At 43.1% G+C, this 19,474-nt stretch overlaps 1 protein-coding gene across 1 annotated transcript in view; it reads right to left on the bottom strand.

Moving 5' to 3' along the window:
- Nucleotides 1–19,474, bottom strand: part of hook2 (hook microtubule-tethering protein 2) — a 61,922-nt gene that overhangs the window by 1,580 nt on the left and 40,868 nt on the right. The window contains exons 13-21 of the mRNA XM_084328662.1: nt 17,992–18,079; nt 16,771–16,840; nt 11,071–11,208; nt 8,369–8,456; nt 7,638–7,672; nt 6,840–6,922; nt 5,122–5,225; nt 4,473–4,574; nt 2,028–2,099 (exon numbers count right to left, since the gene is read on the bottom strand). Coding sequence (XP_084184788.1) covers nt 2,028–2,099; nt 4,473–4,574; nt 5,122–5,225; nt 6,840–6,922; nt 7,638–7,672; nt 8,369–8,456; nt 11,071–11,208; nt 16,771–16,840; nt 17,992–18,079 — 780 coding nt within the window. The remainder of the gene's footprint in view (nt 1–2,027; nt 2,100–4,472; nt 4,575–5,121; nt 5,226–6,839; nt 6,923–7,637; nt 7,673–8,368; nt 8,457–11,070; nt 11,209–16,770; nt 16,841–17,991; nt 18,080–19,474) is intronic.

Raw genomic sequence — 19,474 nt, 5'->3', positions numbered from 1 at the left:
AATAGTAATCTAACTTGTTACAAGCCAGTAATCTGATTAGTTACTTTTCCAAGTGGCTGTGCGTTACTATTTAGTTACCATCTCATAATGCCGATAAGAGAGCCAGGGGTACAGTCAGCTACCTCTCCAGAACCCAGACCGGAGATGGGACGTGTGCTCACGCACAGCCACACGTTTACGCTTATAGCTGATTTTAGAATAGCTTCAGCATGAAGTTAAATCAACTATCCAGTTCATTTTATAGTGTAATTTGGCTACTTGATAGTGAGTGTGAGAGAGATTCCTGTTACGCGCCACTTGCGGAGTATGCACTGAGTCCGTTGTCTCAGAATGGATGGAGTGCCTGAGCAGTGAACAAAATAAGCACCCACCAAATGCCAATGGCATGTAGATTTCCTCTTTGGCTGGTAAATTACAGAGGGTACTCAGCCACTCTGGAGTGTACAAAAAATTGGGAGCCATGACTCATCTCGAGTCACGCTGCTTCTATGTGCAACGAAAACTCTGCAAGCAGCGGTTCCAATTGTCTAACATGCTTTGCATCCTCGCCAGTCCTGTATACCCACGTCGCGCTAAACATTAACTACTGTAATGTTATCTGCTAACTGAGTACTCCAACTAAGCTAACCTGCTAACGCTAACTACTGCTAACGCCAATCACTGGGAACACTCAAAGGCAGTGAGGGGGGGGGGGGGGGCTGAGAATCTCCATCTCTCTCTGTGTCTGTGTGTGCGTGTGTGTCTCGCTCTCTCTCCCTCCCTCTCCCTCTCTCCTGAACCCATTTAATTCAAAAGGAAGATATTGATGGACAGTAATAGCTCAGTAGCTGTAACAGAATAATTGTATTAATTACTATTAATGAACTATTATTCAATAGCGTTTAAATTATAATGAATTAAAGAATTGTATAAAGAATTTTCCATGTTCTGTCATCTAATAATATATTCCATTACCTTTCCTATTTGTATCAAAGTCAAAATGTTGGTATCGTGACAACACTACAACATACAAAAGCAGCTTAACAACCGATATCCTTTGAGTCTAGTAGGCATGGGCCAATGTGTGATTTTGGTGGTATGTGCTATTTGCACAGATGTTTGTCCCTTAGTATGCACACGCACAGTATAATATGCATGTAATAAATAGTTTGTTAATAAACTCTGTTACTTGAAAAATGTTCACTGTGATCCTACATTTATTTGTGTGCTCCTCATTTTTGATTCCCCAGTGCTCCCTGGGGAAAATGTTAGCGTAGAGCCCTGTATATAGCAATAATAATTACACATGGCGATATACTAAAAAGCTATTTCAAATTTTTGGCTGGTAAAAAAATCTGCCTGGCGGGTAGTTTTTTTAATCTACCAGCCACCTTGGCTGGTAAGCCAAAAAGTAAATTTTGTTCCCAGAGTGAACAGCTGCAACCTTATATGGCCTGATGGCTGATGACGTCTCATGATGACCTGTCTGAGCAGCCAATCATGATTTATGACATTATGCACGTTCAATAAAGCATTATATTAAAAAAAAAAGAAAAAAAAAACTGTTCATTCCTACCGTATGTTGTGGCAGCAGCAGGGGGGACAGCGACGACTTAGTAACCTAGTTAATTTCAAAGTAACTAAGTTACTTTGATAATAGAGTAATCAGTAAAGTAACTAGATTACTTTTTAAAGGAGTAATCAAATTACTTTTACAAGTAATCTGTAGCATCACTGGATACCAGTCACTTCATGCTATTTTACCCAGAAAGGGGCTAAATAAGGCTCCACATTTCACAGATATTTTGAACAAGCAACCAGCTAAGCTAGCTAGCTAATATAACTAACATTAGTGAACTTGATTTGAGTCTCATTTGTTGTTATTAAATATATATATTTCTTTAAGATTTATCAGATGTAAAAAATAAAAATAAAATAATAATCATATTAGTCATCCACCACTCTGCTCTCTACATATTGGTATCGGCCACTAAAAAACCCATATCGGTGGAATCTTGAATGTATTATGACATGCGTGTGTGTCTCACCATGTTGTACCAGGCACTAATGATGAGTTTCTCCTCCTGGTCATGTCGCACCCTGCTCTTCTCATAGTCATGCTGCACACAGAGGAACAGCAGGTCATGCATGGAGTCACACAGCAGGCAAGACACTAGTCAGTAGGACTGGGCGATGAACCCACGATGAACCAGTACAGACATTATGAATCTCCTACCCACCTAAATCTGCACATATCGGCATGTCAGATAGATGCATTTCTCCAGTACATATAGACCATTTCATTTTGTGCCCCTTTCATTCAAGTGAATGTATAAACAACCAGTCACATGTTGACAGACAAACATGTCGACAGACAAACAATAGAAACATGTTGACAGACAAACATTAGGCCTAAAAGAAAAAATGGTTTGGTTTAAAAAAGTATTACATATATATTTTTTTTACAATAAAGTTTCATAAAAATCTATGGATATTAAACATGCTGGCAGAGTACATGCATCCAGTAAATAAATTCCCCATCCATAGTCACCGTGGGGAAAAAAAAAAATACCTACCTACCCATGGCCTTAACTGACAACCAACAGGAACCAAACAATATTTTTTTTATGCCTTACAATACAAACATGTTGACAGACAAACATTACAATACAAACATTACAATACAAACATGTCGACAGACAAACAATACAACCTGGGCTCCATCCTAGAGGCTAATCTTTCCTGTGACAAAATGGCATCCAATGTAATAAAAAAAGTCAACCAACAAACTCGATTCTTGTACCGGATCTCCTCTCTGGTAAACAAGAATGAATGAATGAATGAAAACTTTATTTAACAGATTGCAGAATGGGTACAATACAGTACGGCTCAATACATACAATTGTTAAGGGGATGCAGACCTGAGAAAGACGTTTGTCTTGTTTCCATCAGGGTCCCCCATTTTCAATTCATATAGAACACCCTGAAGACTCTGGCAGGAGCACTCATACAAGGGTACTACGACTATGCTTGCACCTCATGGTACCAAAGCCCCTCTGGGAGAAGGCTGAGGATCCCAAAGGCTGTAAAAGCTCGACACAGACTGAGCTTCTTCCCCTCAGCCGCCAGGCTAATCAATGCCTCAGGTCCCCCCCCCCCTCTGCCCCCAAGTGACACTGGCACAATGACACTGACTGCACTAGTCCGTACTGGAACTCTGCACTCTTCACTTTATATATATTTATGTATTTATTGATTAATCCCTCACTGCACTGTTTCGTTTCTTGTCATGTGTCTGTGTTGGTGTAGTTTACTGTGAAAAAAGAAAAGAAAATGCATACACTGTATTGCTGCAACAATTACCAATGTGTTTTTACACAAATGGCTCAATAAAGGAATCTGAATCTGAACCTCAAAGGCGCTAAAAACTAAATTACAAACATCTCAAAACAAACTGGTCAGACTACTGCTTGACCTTACTCCTAGAACCCACCTCACCCCTGCCCACTTTGTCGTCTACTCTAAGCCATCCTAGGTTGTCAGAGTACAGCAACTTGCAATGGGCCTGGTCTACAAGATACACTACACAACCAAGGTACCCATGTACATGTCAAAATACTTCCCAAAGGTCAGTGAATACCACGATCACAAAACCAGAGGGAGCTCCACAAATCATGTTAAATCCAAATTCGGCTCAAACAAGGGACTAAACACGTTTAGCAATTATGCCACATCAATGTGGAACGCCCTACCCAAAGCTGTAAAGGAATGTGAATCACTACCCACTTTCAAAACACTCTCAAAGAACACCTACGGGAGACTGCAATTCGAAACTGGCCCATGTAAATGTCCTAACCCAACCCTCTCCAATGTACAGTAAATGACCAAGTATGGTTGTCAATATTCCAATGTACAGTTTTGCTTGTACAGTTGTACAGTGTTCCCCCCCCCCCCCCCCCAATGTACTGCACCCCCCCACCCGCCCCACACTTAACCAACCTCCCCCAATGTACAGTTTTTACGTCAAATGTATATACTTTTTTCTGGACTCTTTTTGTATCACAAACAGTACTGTATTTGCAAATCTGGTATGTCATAAATGTATAGATGTAGCAGTACTGTCTATTTGTATGTCATATATGTCCTGATGAATTGAAAATGGGGGACCCTGATATGTTGACAAGACAAACAATACAAACATGTTGACAAGACAAACAATACAAATATGTTGACAGACAAACAATACAAACATGTTGACAAACAGACAAACATTCCAAACGTGTTTGATGGAGTGCCAACACGGATGTGGTATATGTGCACTGGTGTTAACATTAACATTTAACTTATCAGTACAGAGGTACATGTGATATATATATACACAGAGGTACATGTGATTATACAGTATATATATATATACATCATGACGCCCAGTCCTACTACTCAGTTCATCTCTCCAATCAAGTCCCTCAAAACACACTTTAACAGGTTTGTACCTCCAGGTGCTGGATCTTCCTGTCTTTCTCGGTCATCTGGTTCTTGAGAGCCAGGATGTCTGGAGCGGGAGGCAGCTGCTTGGGGTCCAGGGTTTTGATCACCTGTGCAGAAAACAAGCATTTTATATATTAGATGTGTAACGGTACACAAAAACCACGGTACGGTACGGTTTTCGGTACAGTGGGGGAAAGTTTGGCTTTCCATGTTCCACTCAGGGGTGATGTAGTTGTACTTGTAGGGCTGTCAACGAATATTTTATATTGAAATGTAATTTTTTTTTTTTTAAATAATAATTATATTAGATTGTGAAAAAAACAGCCCCCGGTGGGCGGTTAACATACCGCTGTATTCGTTCGGTACGGTACACACTGAAACGGTTCGGTACAGATAAGTGTACCTTTACACCCCTATTATATATATATAATATTTTTCACCGACCAGTGTGTCGACTTGTAACCGTCTTAGCTGATTTTTCTATAGTTTATTCTCATTTATCGTGTCTACCGGTATATGTATGAAATTGCATCTTGTTTCATAAGGTAGTCATTGCTGTAAATGAGGGTAACCTCAGTGTCTCAGAACGAGTTGAAATAAAGGTTTGAAATGAAATGAAGAAGTGAGTTTTGTGACAGACCCGACTGGACTGACCGTTCTGGCTTTCTCCACGTAGCGTTTGTAGCGCTCTTCCATCACCTTCATGTCCTCATCCTTCTTCTTCAGGATCTCCTGCAGCTCATCAATCTTCTTGGCCACTAAGAGGAGTGGGTGGAGACGGAGGAGAGGCGGGAAGGAGAGGAGGGGAAGGAGATGCAGGTTGACGTGGTAGAGGAAGGAGAATGGTGATAGAAAATTAAACAAGCCTTTGCTGCAGATCATGCCCCAATCTGTGATGTCAAGAGTACCCCTTTAATACTTGTGTGGATCATGTCATTCTCTTTCCAGTCATGTCGAACCCCATACACATTCGAGTTTTACATCTTGTTGGAAAGAGGAGAATAGTGTTCCGATAATACCATGGCTGTTTCTCTACCCAGCTATGTTCCGTTGAATATCAAAAGTCACCAAACAGTCGGAAAGTTGCACTGCAAATTAACCTCATTTGGGGGCAGGATTGTTGTATTTGAGAAACACAGATATGCTTTCTGCGTGGCAAGTACAGGGCGGCGAACCAAGCTCGGCTGCAGAGGATGCAACGGTTAAAAGGGATATTTGTGATCAAACCCTGTGACTTTATCTAGGACTGCACAGCCCTGAGGTTATAGGATGTCACAAGGTGCTACAACCTGAAGAAGAAAATGCCTTCGATGCATCCGTTGTGGTGGATTATGTTGGCGACACGATGGACACCAATACTTGGACTTGCGATCAGACAATTGGAATATTCTTTTTGGGGTATAGTGAAGGTAAGGACTAAATGATATCAATCCTGCTTTGATCCAACCATGATGTCACCTCGATCGCAACATGCGTGTGTAACGTTACTCCACAATGCCATTGGTGACGATCAAAGCATCCAAAAATTCATGAAACATAATACCGATTATATACATTTGATTTGGAAATAGTGGCGTGTCCAGGCGAGAAATGGCAACGCTTTTAGTGAAATTCACGTTTTGCTGCATATCGTCGTTTTCTGGGATTAGACAGGATCACTCTAAAACTATACTTATATATGCACCACGGTACAACACACAAACGTATTGATGAAAACATTTATTCTTTTTCACATATTGAACGATAGATAGTTGATGTCAAAGGTGCCATAGTATTGTATCCATAGCTATAATATAGAATATATATAGCCCTGCAAACACCGCCACTTATTTGTGTGTTGGCATGGTAGGAACAAACGTGGCTCAAGTCACTGGCGTCCAAAGAGTTAAGGTGAGTGATCTGCACAAACAAAAATACTCTTCTTAACTCGCTGAAATCTTGAGATTTACAAACAGTTAGGTTTATTACAAATGTTATTAAGGTAGCTATGAATATTATTAACGTAGCTATGATTCTTGCTTGGAAGAATATATATATATATTTATTTTCATATGCATTATAAGTAACTACATTTCGGACGTTTTTAACAAACCAAACGGTTGAAAATTTAGCAAGGTATGGTTATTTCAATAGTATTCATGTTATGAGTGGGCGTGCTACCCTGTAGCAAGATGGCCACCATGTGGCAACGTCGGTCTGCGTTGGCCAGCAGCGCGGGTGAGTCATCTAGTCTTTATATATATCCGTTTACAACCACACATCAAATTCAATGCTGTAAAAATGCCACATTTCCGTGGATCTTTAAAGAGGCTTTATATGACACAATGAAGACAATACATTGCTGTTGAGTGACGGCTTTAGGGACCACTTACTGTTGCCGTCTATTTTGGGCTCCAAGTCATCAATAACCTCCCTCTTCTTCTGCAGGTCAGTGTGAGCCTCATGGAGCTTCTCCCTACAAGGAGCATAGAGGAGGAACAGTATTCAAGCAGTGATACAACAGTACTCAAGCAGTGATACAACAGTACTCAAGCAGTGATACAACAGTACTCAAGCAGTGATGCAACAGTGATATAACAGTACTCAAGCAGTGATACAACAGTATTCAAGCAGTGATACAACAGTACTCAAGCAGTGATACAACAGTACTCAAGCAGTGATACAACAGTACTCAAGCAGTGATACAACAGTACTCAAGCAGTGATACAACAGTACTCAAGCAGTGATATAACAGTACTCAAGCAGTGATGCAGCAGTGATATAACAGTACTCAAGCAGTGATGCAGCAGTGATATAACAGTACTCAAGCAGTGATGCAGCAGTGATATAACAGTATTCAAGCAGTGATATAACTGTATTCAAGCAGTGATATAACAGTACTCAAGCAGTGATATAACAGTACTCAAGCAGTGATGCAGCAGTGATATAACAGTACTCAAGCAGTGATGCAGCAGTGATATAACAGTATTCAAGCAGTGATATAACAGTATTCAAGCAGTGATATAACAGTACTCAAGCAGTGATATAACAGTATTCAAGCAGTGATATAACAGTACTCAAGCAGTGATATAACAGTACTCAAGCAGTGATATAACAGTACTCAAGCAGTGATACAACAGTGATACATACAACAGTACTCAAGCAGCGATACAACAGTACACAGTACTCACAAGTGCTCTTCGAGTTTTTTCTTCAGCAACGACGACTAAAAAGGGAATAAGACAAAAACACAAAACCTCAAAACTCAAAACACAACAGTCTCATGTACTGCACTGAAACTAACCTGGTTACAACACAAACACATAAAACACAAGCTGTGAAAAGTCAAATCAGGAGCAAATCAGGAGGGCAGGGGTATGTGGGCCGTACTTACGATGGCCTGATTTAGTCAGAGAGACGGTTGATTCAGGCAGGCGGAGAGAGACAGGTGGACAGACAAGAGAGGGGCGAGCGTTAATGGTGAATCACCACAGCAAACATGGGGTTAAAATGTGCACACAACAAAAACAAAACAAAGAGTAGGAGGGGACCAACGCTGAAATACTGGAGGGCCCAGGGGCCAAGGGGCCGTCAGCGATGCTCTTACCCAACAAAACAGCCACAACATCAGGTGACATTTCCCTTCTTTTGGCTCCCAAGGATTTGAACAGCGATAGATAATATACGGGAGGTGACAAGTGTTTTCTAACCCCATGTAGACCACGAATCATTCTAGATTTGTTGCTTAAAATGACTGGTCAGCCATCATTCTGATTTGTATACATTCTCAATTATCATGATTGATCCACTTAAATCAGTGATTGATTGATTGATTGAGTGAGTGAGTCAGGGACAGTCATAGTTAACATTAAGAGATGGTGAGAGGTGTGTAGGAGGGGACAGATCCTCGTCTCTCTCTTACATCCTCGGTCTTGCTGCCTTGCTCCTGCAGAGCCTTTTGGAGCTCTTCCACTTGTGAACGCAGCTCGGAGATCTGCTGCTGGTTCAGCCTGGCACACAGGAGAGGACAGACACACAGGAGAGGACAGACACACAGGAGGGGACAGACACACAGGAGGGGACATACACACAGGAGAGGACAGACACACAGGAGGGGACAGACACACAGGAGGGGACAGACACACAGGAGGGGACAGACACACAGGAGAGGACAGACACAGAGGAGAGGACGGACACACAGGAGAGGACAGACACACGAGGGGACAGACACACAGGAGAGGACAGACACAGAGGAGAGGACGGACACACAGGAGAGGACAGACACACGAGGGGACAGACACACAGGAGAGGACAGACAGACAGGAGAGGACAGACACACGAGGGGACAGACACACAGGAGGGGACAGACACACAGGAGAGGACAGACACAGAGGAGAGGACGGACACACAGGAGAGGACAGACACACAGGAGGGGACATACACACAGGAGAGGACAGACAGACAGGAGAGGACAGACACACGAGGGGACAGACACACAGGAGGGGACAGACACAGGAGGGGACAGACCGACAGGAGAGGACAGACACACAGGAGAGGACAGACACACAGGAGAGGACAGACACACATGAGAGGACAAACAGACAGGAGAGGACAGACACACAGGAGGGGACAGACACACAGGAGGGGACAGACACACAGGAGGGGACATACACACAGGAGGGGACAGACACAGGAGGGGACAGACAGACAGGAGAGGACAGACACACGAGGGGACAGACACACAGGAGGGGACAGACACAGGAGGGGACAGACCGACAGGAGAGGACAGACACACAGGAGAGGACAGACACACAGGAGAGGACAAACAGACAGGAGAGGACAGACACACAGGAGAGGACAGACACACAGGAGAGGACAGACACAGGAGGGGACAGACAGACGAGGACAGACACACAGGAGAGGACAGACACACAGGAGAGGACAAACAGACAGGAGAGGACAGACACACAGGAGAGGACAAACAGACAGGAGAGGACAGACACACAGGAGGGGACAGACACACAGGAGCGGACAGACACACAGGAGCGGACAGACACACAGGAGGGGACAGACACAGGAGGGGACAGACAGACAGACAGGAGAGGACAGACAGACAGGAGAGGACAGACAGACAGGAGGGGACAGACACAGGAGGGGACAGACAGACAGGAGAGGACAGACAGACAGGAGGGGACAGACACAGGAGGGGACAGACAGACAGGAGAGGACAGACAGACAGGAGGGGACAGACACACAGGAGAGGACAGACACAGGAGAGGACAGACAGGAGGGGACACAGACGGAGAGAATATGAGGACATGGTAACATTCCCTGACTTCACCTGGACTTTCCACAAACGAAACAAAATTAATACGTTTTAATGACTTCCTTCTAGATCTACTGTATGTACATGTACAAGGCCCACCAATGAACAACTTTCATTGCAAGAGGGGATACACATTGACCCCCTCCAGACAGAGACACTGTTCTCTGTTCTCGTCTCTGGGTTCTAATGAGCAGCTCAGACACTGGCTCCAGCCTGGGATGCTCATCAGGATGCCTCACACACACACCCTGGGGATGGTGCCACACACACACACACACACACACACAACCCACGTGCATGTACACACACTAGGGGTGTAACGATGAGACCTCACAACGTTTAATTTCGATTACGATTATTCAGGCAACAATACACACAAAAATATTATATTTTTTCCCCCGATTATAAATAGATTCTAACATTTTCAAATCGATGCAGTTGAATAGTCACATTTCGATTAATCGGTGCATCGTTACACCCCTAACACGCACACAAAATCTGCCCCTCTGCTGTCCATCCTCCTCTTCACACATAGTGGAGTTCAGTATACAGTCCAGAGGGTGAGCTGACATTTAGCTACATCACACCTACCAACACACACCTTAATTACAATATGGTGACCTATGTGATTCATTCATTATTAACCAATGTTATTGAACCAGGTGCCAGTCAGAGAAGCTATGCCAAAGGTTAGGTCATCCAAGCTCTACAGAACTCAACATAAGATTAGATTAAAATGTATTCTCATTATGCAGCACACAAGTACAGTACAACAAAAAGAAGTTGGCTAAAAATAACATAGGACATGAATGTGAAAACACGTTTTAAATGACGTAGGTATTAAGACTATAGCTGATGGTTTTAAATGACGTAGGTATTAGACTATAGCTGATGGTTTTAAATTATGTAGGTATTAAGACTATAGCTGATGGTCGTTTGTGTCAACAGCACCGATTTAACTACTGAATGAGTTTATTTTTCCTTAACCCTTTCACTGCCACACGACAGACGGTTAGCCCTTTACTATCACACAACCGACGACGATGCTCCATCATTAGCATCATTAGCTCCGCATCCGCGGAGCTAATGATGCTAATGATGGACCATCGCCGTCGGTTGTGTGATAGTAAAGGGCTAACCTTCTGTATTGTCACAGTGAAAGTTAACCGGCTGTCGTGTGGCAGTGAAAGGGTTAAGAGTGCTTTTTTCCCCCCTTTTTGGGTAGTTTTGACTTTATTCCTTCTAATCTCCATAACACACACACACACACACACACACACACACACACACACACACACCTGTTCTGCGTCTCCAGGCTGTTGTTGCTGCGCTGGGCCTCCTCTAGCTGACTCCGCACGGCCACCAGACTCTGCCTGTAGCTCTCCTCCTGAACGCACAGCATCTTGTTCTCACTCTGCAGGCGGACCACCGTCTCCCTGAGTGACGGACGGGAGGACCGCGGCGGGGAGGAGAGGGGAGACGAGAGGGAGAAGAAAGGGCGGGAGAAGGAAGGAGGAAATGGGTCAAGACAAAGACGGAGCTAAAGGGTCCACGTTGCGTTCGGCTGACCTCACTCTCTTTTCAACAGGCCAACTGTAGAGCAATGGCATCCGAGTCTATTCTTGGAGCCAATTGCACATTTCACCATCTAAAAATAAACCGTAGCAGTTGGGAAGGAGGGGGGGGGGGGGGTAGATATAAGCCACTTGCTCCATGGGTTATTAGAAAACCAACATGGTGTGTGTGGGCGAGTCATTCTCGACACAACGCCCCAATCCAACAGTTCTCCTCCTGGGCATTCTAGAAGAGTTTGATATGTAGATGTGATATTTTGATTACTTTCTATACTAATCATAATAAAAAAGGTCTGCGTTACTCCAGTGCTTACAAGCATTTTCCGACATGAAGAACCTTTTTACAGCAAACAACATACAGCAAACACAATTTAAAACGGAGAGAGACCGACCGTAGTAGAGGATGACCACCACCGCCCAACCGGGCCCACACAACAACGTTAAGGGAAATGCGCAGAAATCAAAACAAAGTGACTTGATTTGCTGCATTTTTGACACACGTTAAGATTTCTGATAGAGACATATGTATTTATATCTCAATAATATAGTGCGGTGGCTTAGCAAAATGTGGACGCGCCGGACAAAAGCACCAAATGTTTTCCATGTGTTCCCCATCACCATATCTTTCATTTTGGGGTAGGGGCCACATCATCATGATGGATTTCAAGATGGCCGCCATGTAAAATCAAGGTTCTGCCCATTAATAAATATCTTGGTCCATAGCGCGCTCAATATTTGAGCGAACACAAAGGTATTGGTATCCCTGTAAACTAGAGAAGCTAAGCTTTCCATTGGTACCATTTTCATTAAGCCCAACTGTTGGGAAGGGGGTTTTAATAGGCAATGATTCAAAATTATGTTACATTTTCAACCTAGAAAAAACTGCCATCTTTCAAAAGGTCCCTTGGCTGTTCACATGAATATATCAGAGTGAACATTGGTTTTATAGGTACCCACAAGCCTCTTCTTTCCAGACATACCCACTTTGTCCAACTTGCATGCTATTTGGGGCAATAATCAAGCAGGTTTGTGTATGTGGTACAAATGTGTCAAACATTGGGTTAGGGTTTGTTGTTAGAATGTTGAACATAGATCAATTTTTGGTGTCAAACTAGGGCTGGACGGTATGGTCTAAAATGTATATCACGGTATAATTTGAAGCATAGACGGTAACGGTATATATTACGGTATATTAACTTATCTTAAAATGTCTATATAAATGCTTCTGAAGGGGTAAAACACTGTTATTCTGTTACAGCTGCTGAGCTATACTATAGCTAATGTCCATCAATATCTTCCTTTTTAATTAAATAGGTTCAAGAATCGAATCAGGATTGTTAGCAGAGAGAGAGAGGGAGGGAGGAGGCTGCTGGAGTGGAGCTAACGTTAGCTTACTGAGGCTAGTACATCGACAGGCTGCTAGTGGAGCCAGCTAACGTTAGCTTGCTGAGGCTAGTACATGGACAGGCTGCTAGTGGAGCCAGCTAACGTTAGCTTGCTGAGGCTAGTACTGAGGCTAGTACATCGACAGTTAACATTACATAAGGTTTTAGCGCGACGTGGGCATTCCAGAATGGCGAGGATGCAAAGCATGTTAGACCATTGGACTAGTCGCAGAGTTTACATTACACATAGAAACTGCGCAACTTGCGAGAGAAGTTGTCACACAGCCTTCAAACGCAGGGTGGAAGAGCTAGTTTGCTTCTGTGCATTATGAAATGACAATTGCGCGTTGACACGCCTACTGCGTGAAGCCTCTTAAGTTCAAGTTTCTTTATTAGTTGACATGCAAAGATACAGAATACCTTCACATGGAATGCTTTTTTCTGTTATGCTCCTATGAGGATCATAGGACGCTTGGATCATACACATACAGCTCATTACAGTAATATTCCACAATTATTACATTTTAGATAGTAATAATGGTACAGAGCCTTGAGACAAACATATGCATATTCACCACCGCAAACAGACTGGCAGCCGTCATAGGCAGCGCCATTTACGGAAGGAGGGGGGAGTGGGTTGGGGTTGTTACAGGGCTGTAGGGGGGGGGGGGGGGGTGGGAGGGGGGGGCGAAGGTGGGGGGGGAGTGCACAAGCCAAGTCCTGGGTGGGGGAGGTCTCCCTCACACGAGGCAGCCGACATTGCAGCGCCAATGCAGAGGAAGGGGGGGGGGGGACTAGGGATTGGGGTTGTGGGACGCCGCTCGCCACTCTTATCTCCCAGAGAGCCTTCGACTCCAGAGCTCTCGGTTCGACCTTGGTCCAAGAATTTGTTTTGGCTGACTGACTGGCACAATTTATCCCAGCCACGTCCCTTTAAATTTGATTTGAATAGAGTGGAATATAACTATTGATTTGAGTGGAGTGAGTTTTAACAACTCCGTCCAAATGACTGAATGCATTATTAGTCCAAGTGTCCAAGTGTCTTATCAGTTCATTTTGGTAGATCCTGTGCGCGGTAAACAGATCCAAAATCTTCTTATTGCAGTCCAAAAGCTTCGATAATCCAAATAATACCAAGTCTTCAAGTTTGTAGCCCAATTATGATGTCCCAATAGGCACATGTGCTCCTAAATAACTTTTTCCAGTTCGCACATCTATTATGACTAATTCTATCTATTTTTAGGGGCAAATACGAGTGAAATAGTCGCGCCCTGGCTGTGGTTACATGACGTCATTGCTATTTTAGAGCTGCTCTACCGGTTACAAGGTATAGTCAAAATCCATACTGTAGCGCAAATTCATACCGTATACCGTTTATACCGTCCACCCCTATGTCAAACTATACATTTTCTGGGTCAATAAATGTGTTAATGCTATGAAGAATATCCTGGTCGTTTGGTCATTACGGTGTTGATGACCGGTATAGCCACCGACAGCTGTCATGAGACGTGCACTGAGAGTATGGCCACCGCCGTGCACCGTTTGACAATGATATGCATGCATGCAGCATAATTTGCGAGTGCTCTCGTGAGTCGTGACTGAGGAGAGGATGGCCCGCAGGCTGCAGGAATTTCTATAAACATTCTGATACTTTGATTAGTGTCTATTCCGTTAGTTAACTATGTATTGATAGATAACTTATTACATATTAATATGATATTGTAAGGGGCAGGACCAGATAAGCTTTGCTTCTTTCTGTCCCTTCTCGAACAAAACCATTTGTCTTGAGCTATGTTGATTGATAGGAAGATATATTTAAATGTATTTGTATTTTATTTCGTTTTTATTTATTTTTTGTGATTACAAATGTGTTTATGGTTGAAAATGTTCGAGATAAATAAAGATCAAATCAAATCTAACTGAAGAAGTTATCCCTCTTCTAACAAGAGAGAAAAACGTATAGTTTAGCTTTAAACTATAACGTCATTGCTTATTAGGGATGGGTACCGAATTCGGTACTTTTAAAAAAGGTACTTAACGAAACACGTCGGTACTACCGAGTATCGATTCACGTGAGATACCGTAAAAGAAAGAAAAATAAAATGATTTATTTCTCTTCCACAGCGAAGTCTTTCTTTACAGAAGTGATCCTAAAGCTATTTTCCTAAATATTCACATCACTACTACAAGGTAAGAAAACTGTATTTTCCCAGTCTCCAAAATCACCACCGACATGAAAATTCCTCCTCACCTGAAAGCCGTAAATAAACAGCAAAACGGTAGGCAAGGCACCCTGGTCTAGAAATGCAGGCTTAATCTATGTTGTTTAGTCTATCTGTTCAGTACTGCTCAGCACTGTTTCAAGATGCACAATGAGCTCTTCTTCTTCTTCTTCTTCTTCTTCTTCAGAGAGAATTGTTGAATATATATAGATACACAAATGTTCTAGAATGTTTGATTATGAGATCATACTGTGACATCACGAATGCTCTAGAATGTTCCATTATGACATCATACTGTGACATCACAAATGTTCTAGAATGTTTGACTATGACATCATACTGTTATATCACGAATGTTCTAGAAGGTTCTATTATGATAAATAATACGGTTCAATGGCTTTATCTAAATCCAATCAATATTCCTAATGACGTTTCAATGTAAGGTTATAAAAATAAACACATTTATATAATACAATAACCTAAATATATAGCTTTGGCTCCTCTACAATACGCTTGTCTAGGATTTGACTTGATTCAACAACAAAGCAGTCGGGGCAATGGCAAGCCGAAAACGGTCGAAAGTGTAGTTATTTGAAGTTTGGATTTTCTTTTTTTACGACCGAGGTAGGTAGATTACATTTTTAGAGACTAAAGTACCGAAAAAGGGTACCGTTGGGTACCGGTATCGATTCACAGGTACCGGTACCGTATCGGTTCAAATGTGAACGGTACCCATCCCTATTGCTCATGTCCAGAGATTCCACCTTTGATAACTAAAGTAATGACACTTGACTTACCTGTTATATTATGTTTTGCCTTTTTAAACATGTCCCTTATCACGCTGTCCTCTGGCTGCGGCCACGACAGCTGTCACGAGACGCGCACTGAGAGCTGGCCAGTATACCGCAGGAATTTTTATGAAACATTCTGATATTTTTGCGGGCACGAGACCACTGCACAAGACCCGCGAAAATATCTCCATAACAGTTAAATACGCCTATACAGGCTAAAGAGTTATGATAATAATAATAAATGTAACGAGTGATCCTAATAATTTCTATACGATTCATGCATGTCTGACTGTTAAACAAGTAAAAAATTATGTAAATATGTTGTTAGAATGGTACAAATATTCATCTGGTGACATTCTTCATAGCATTAACACATTTATTGACCCAGAAAATGTAGTTTGACACCAAAATTTGTGGAAAGAAGAGGCTTGTGGGTACTTATAAAACCAATGTTCACTCCGATATATTCATGTGAACAGCAAAGGGACCTTTTGGAAGATGAGCATGGCAGTTTTTTCTAGGCGAAAATGTCACATCATTTTGCATCATTGCCTATTAAAACCCCCTTCCCAACAGTTGGGCTTAATGAAAATGATACCAATGGAAAGCTTAGCTTCTCTAGTTTACAGGGATACCAATACCTTTGTGTTCGCTCAAATATTGAGCGCGCTATGGACCAAGATATTTATTAATGGGCAGAACCTTGATTTTACATGGCGGCCATCTTTAAATCCATCATGATGACGTGGCCCCTACCCCAAAATGAAAGCTATGATGATGAGGAACACGTGGGAAAAATGTTGTGCTTTTGTCCGGCGCGTCCACATCCTTCTCAAATCTGGTGCTAAGCCACCGCACTAATATCTGTCCAACGACCCTAGCTGACGATACAGAAAGTGTAGGACTCAGAGAAGCAGCGAAAACATTGCATTGGTGCATCTTGCCCAAACTGTTCCGTAATGAAAAGTTAGTGTGTGGAAGTCTTCCTTCAGTAAGAGAGAGAATGATAGATGAGACAAGACATACTTTAACTCAGTAGGCAAGATCTCGGAGGCCAGGTTCCCTACTGTTCCTGCGTCGTCACATACGTTCCTCTCTGTGGAGAGGAAGAGAGAGAAAGAGATTATTTATTTCCTGCCCAATCAATAGACAATTACAGAGCATTTGCCCAAATTTCATGAAATAATCCAGAGTTTTAGCTCGATCCATGGAGAACATGAACAACCCTTGCCTCTAGTGGCAACGTTTGTGTTAGAACGCCACAATCTCAGAGAGAAGAACCAGCAATGAAGTCCTATTTCTGCCTTAATTACTTGCGTTTGTTACTAAATGTTAGAAGATGCACGAGGGAACACAGTTTAAATGTTTTGTGTTCAGAAGTATTCCTTCCTACGGTTATATTCTATGGAGAGGGAGGGAAAGAGAGAACGAGGGAGGGAGGGGGAGAAAGAGAGATGGAGAATGAGGGAGGGGGAGAAAGAGAGAATGAGGGAGGGAGAGAATGAGGGAGGGAAAGAAAGAGAGAATGAGGGAGGGAGAGAGAGAGAAAGAGGGAGGGGAAGAGAGATAAACAGAGATGAATTGTATATTCAAGAGTGGAATAGCAGATGAAAGGTTGCAGAGAGATGGATGCAAGAGATGGAGCAAAACATACATATCTTCTTCTAATAGATAGAGAGAGACAACCTGACTTGTAAGAGTGTATGAACTGATTAGCATTTGTTCCCATTTTCATTCAGGTCTCTAAGCTTTTTCTTTACAACATATACCAGAGGGCGGCACGGTGGTGTAGTGGTTAACACTGTCGCCTCACAGCTAGAAGGTCCAGGGTTAGATTTCCACGTTGCCAGGTACCGAGGTGGGGCATCTCCCAGGCCTTTCTGTGTGGAGTTTGCATCTTCTCCCCATGCTTGCAAGGGTTTCCCCTCCCGATAAGAGAAACCCAATGGAAAAACATGCACAACAGATCGCTAACGCTGTTGCGTCCCTGACGAAGACGGACAGGAGCACTTGGATTGGGCCCCGGGGCACGGCCCCACGCTGCAGCCCCCATCTGCCCTTGTGGGGAAGGACGACGGGATGGGTCAAGTGCAGAGACTCAATCGCATCGGCGACCCAACTAACTGCCTGTGTGTGTGCCGCCCATCGCATGTGTGTCTGCATGCCAAATAAAGATTCCTCCAAAGTCCAGTTATATATACACCTTGTAATACATGCAGGAGTTTTACACCCCAATTAGAAGCTCACCTGCTTGATTGAGATACTTCTGTTGCACCTGGGCACACCTGAGTTCATCATTGTTCTCCCGCAGCGTGTCCCTCTCACAGATCAAACGCTGAAAACACACCAGAGAACGCCGACATCAGCCTCGACATCTCAATCTCAATGTAGCGTTGGTGAAATTGTATCCGATTTGCAATCAGCAACCTGATTGGCTAAGAGCCGTGTGTTATTTGCTGTAACATCACAGCTAGGAGTTGCTTAGCATTTACAACGGCATGCAAATGTCTCGATTCTGATTGGCTGAAACAGTCCATTTACACGTATGTATTGCGATCAGTCCACGCTTGCTGGCCCAGGACCCGCCCACAACCGAATCACATCACATCAATCCGCCGGATCACAAGAAGGTGGACAATAATCTTTACAAATAGATATGTTGATAGCGACTAAACGACTAAATATCAAGCGATTCTGTCACAGCGAATTTCTTAGTCGTTTAAACAATGTTGGATGATGTAATTGATGAGTCTTGAATCATTCTGTAACAAAAGAAAAATCGCGGATTGATTGATTAATTTTCAATTTTTTTCTCAATTTCTTTTTCCTTTCGACTGTCAGCGCTCGCTCTAGTCTCCACCCACCGCCACACACCCCCCCACACACACACACTCTGCAACGCGGGGGATAGTCAGACTAGAGAGAGCTGGGTGCTGCGCTGTTCTAAGTGAGCATGGCCTATTGAGTTGATTGATTGATTGCTAATTTTTTTTTTTTGATCCACTTTTTCTCCCATTTTTCTATATTTTTCTCCCATCCCAATTTCGTATCATCCAATTCAACCCTCCCCTGTCACGAACGCTGTTTCTTGCCTCCCACAAGCCGGCTGCAATGTGGACTAAGTCATACATAGCACAAGTCCCCTCCGGTACTTGAGGTAACAGCAGTCGCATCTTTTCACCTGCGCAGCTCGATCTCTCAGTGTCGAGGAGTAACGCGTGGGAGGCTCACGCTGCCCCCGACACTTCCTGATTCTACTGCGCAGGCGCACCAACCGACTTGTAGGAGTCGCTTGTTCACAACGCCCGATCCCCACCCTTCAGTTTCCCTCCCCGTAATACGGCCAATGTGTATTACTGCGGACGACCAGCTAAACTGAAAACAATGTGGAGAGCTGGATTCGAACACGCGAATCCTAGCGTCTCCACACTGGTGGCGAGTGCCTTGCCCACTACACCACCTAGCCGCCCGATTGATTGCTAATTTTATTACTGTACGCTTGGTTTCCAACTGGTTAAGTTTAGGCCCTCTACAGTAGGTTTAAAAAAATAAATAAAAGAATAGGGCGAAGAAAACGTTTTTTTCCTATAGGGCAAAGAAAACTTTTTAATTTGTTTTACCTACTTTCTATAGAAGCATCTAAGAATGAAGTTCTATGGAAAGTAGGTCTGCATTCCCTTAACAATTGTGTGTATTGAGCCGTACTGTATTGTACCCATTCTGCATCTGG

This window comes from Notolepis coatsorum (assembly GCF_963971535.1).
Source record: "Notolepis coatsorum genome assembly, chromosome: 14".
Classification (NCBI taxonomy): Eukaryota; Metazoa; Chordata; class Actinopteri; order Aulopiformes; family Paralepididae; genus Notolepis; species Notolepis coatsorum.
The sequence above is the reverse complement of the archived record's forward strand: the minus strand, read 5'-3'. Positions and strand labels throughout refer to the sequence as shown.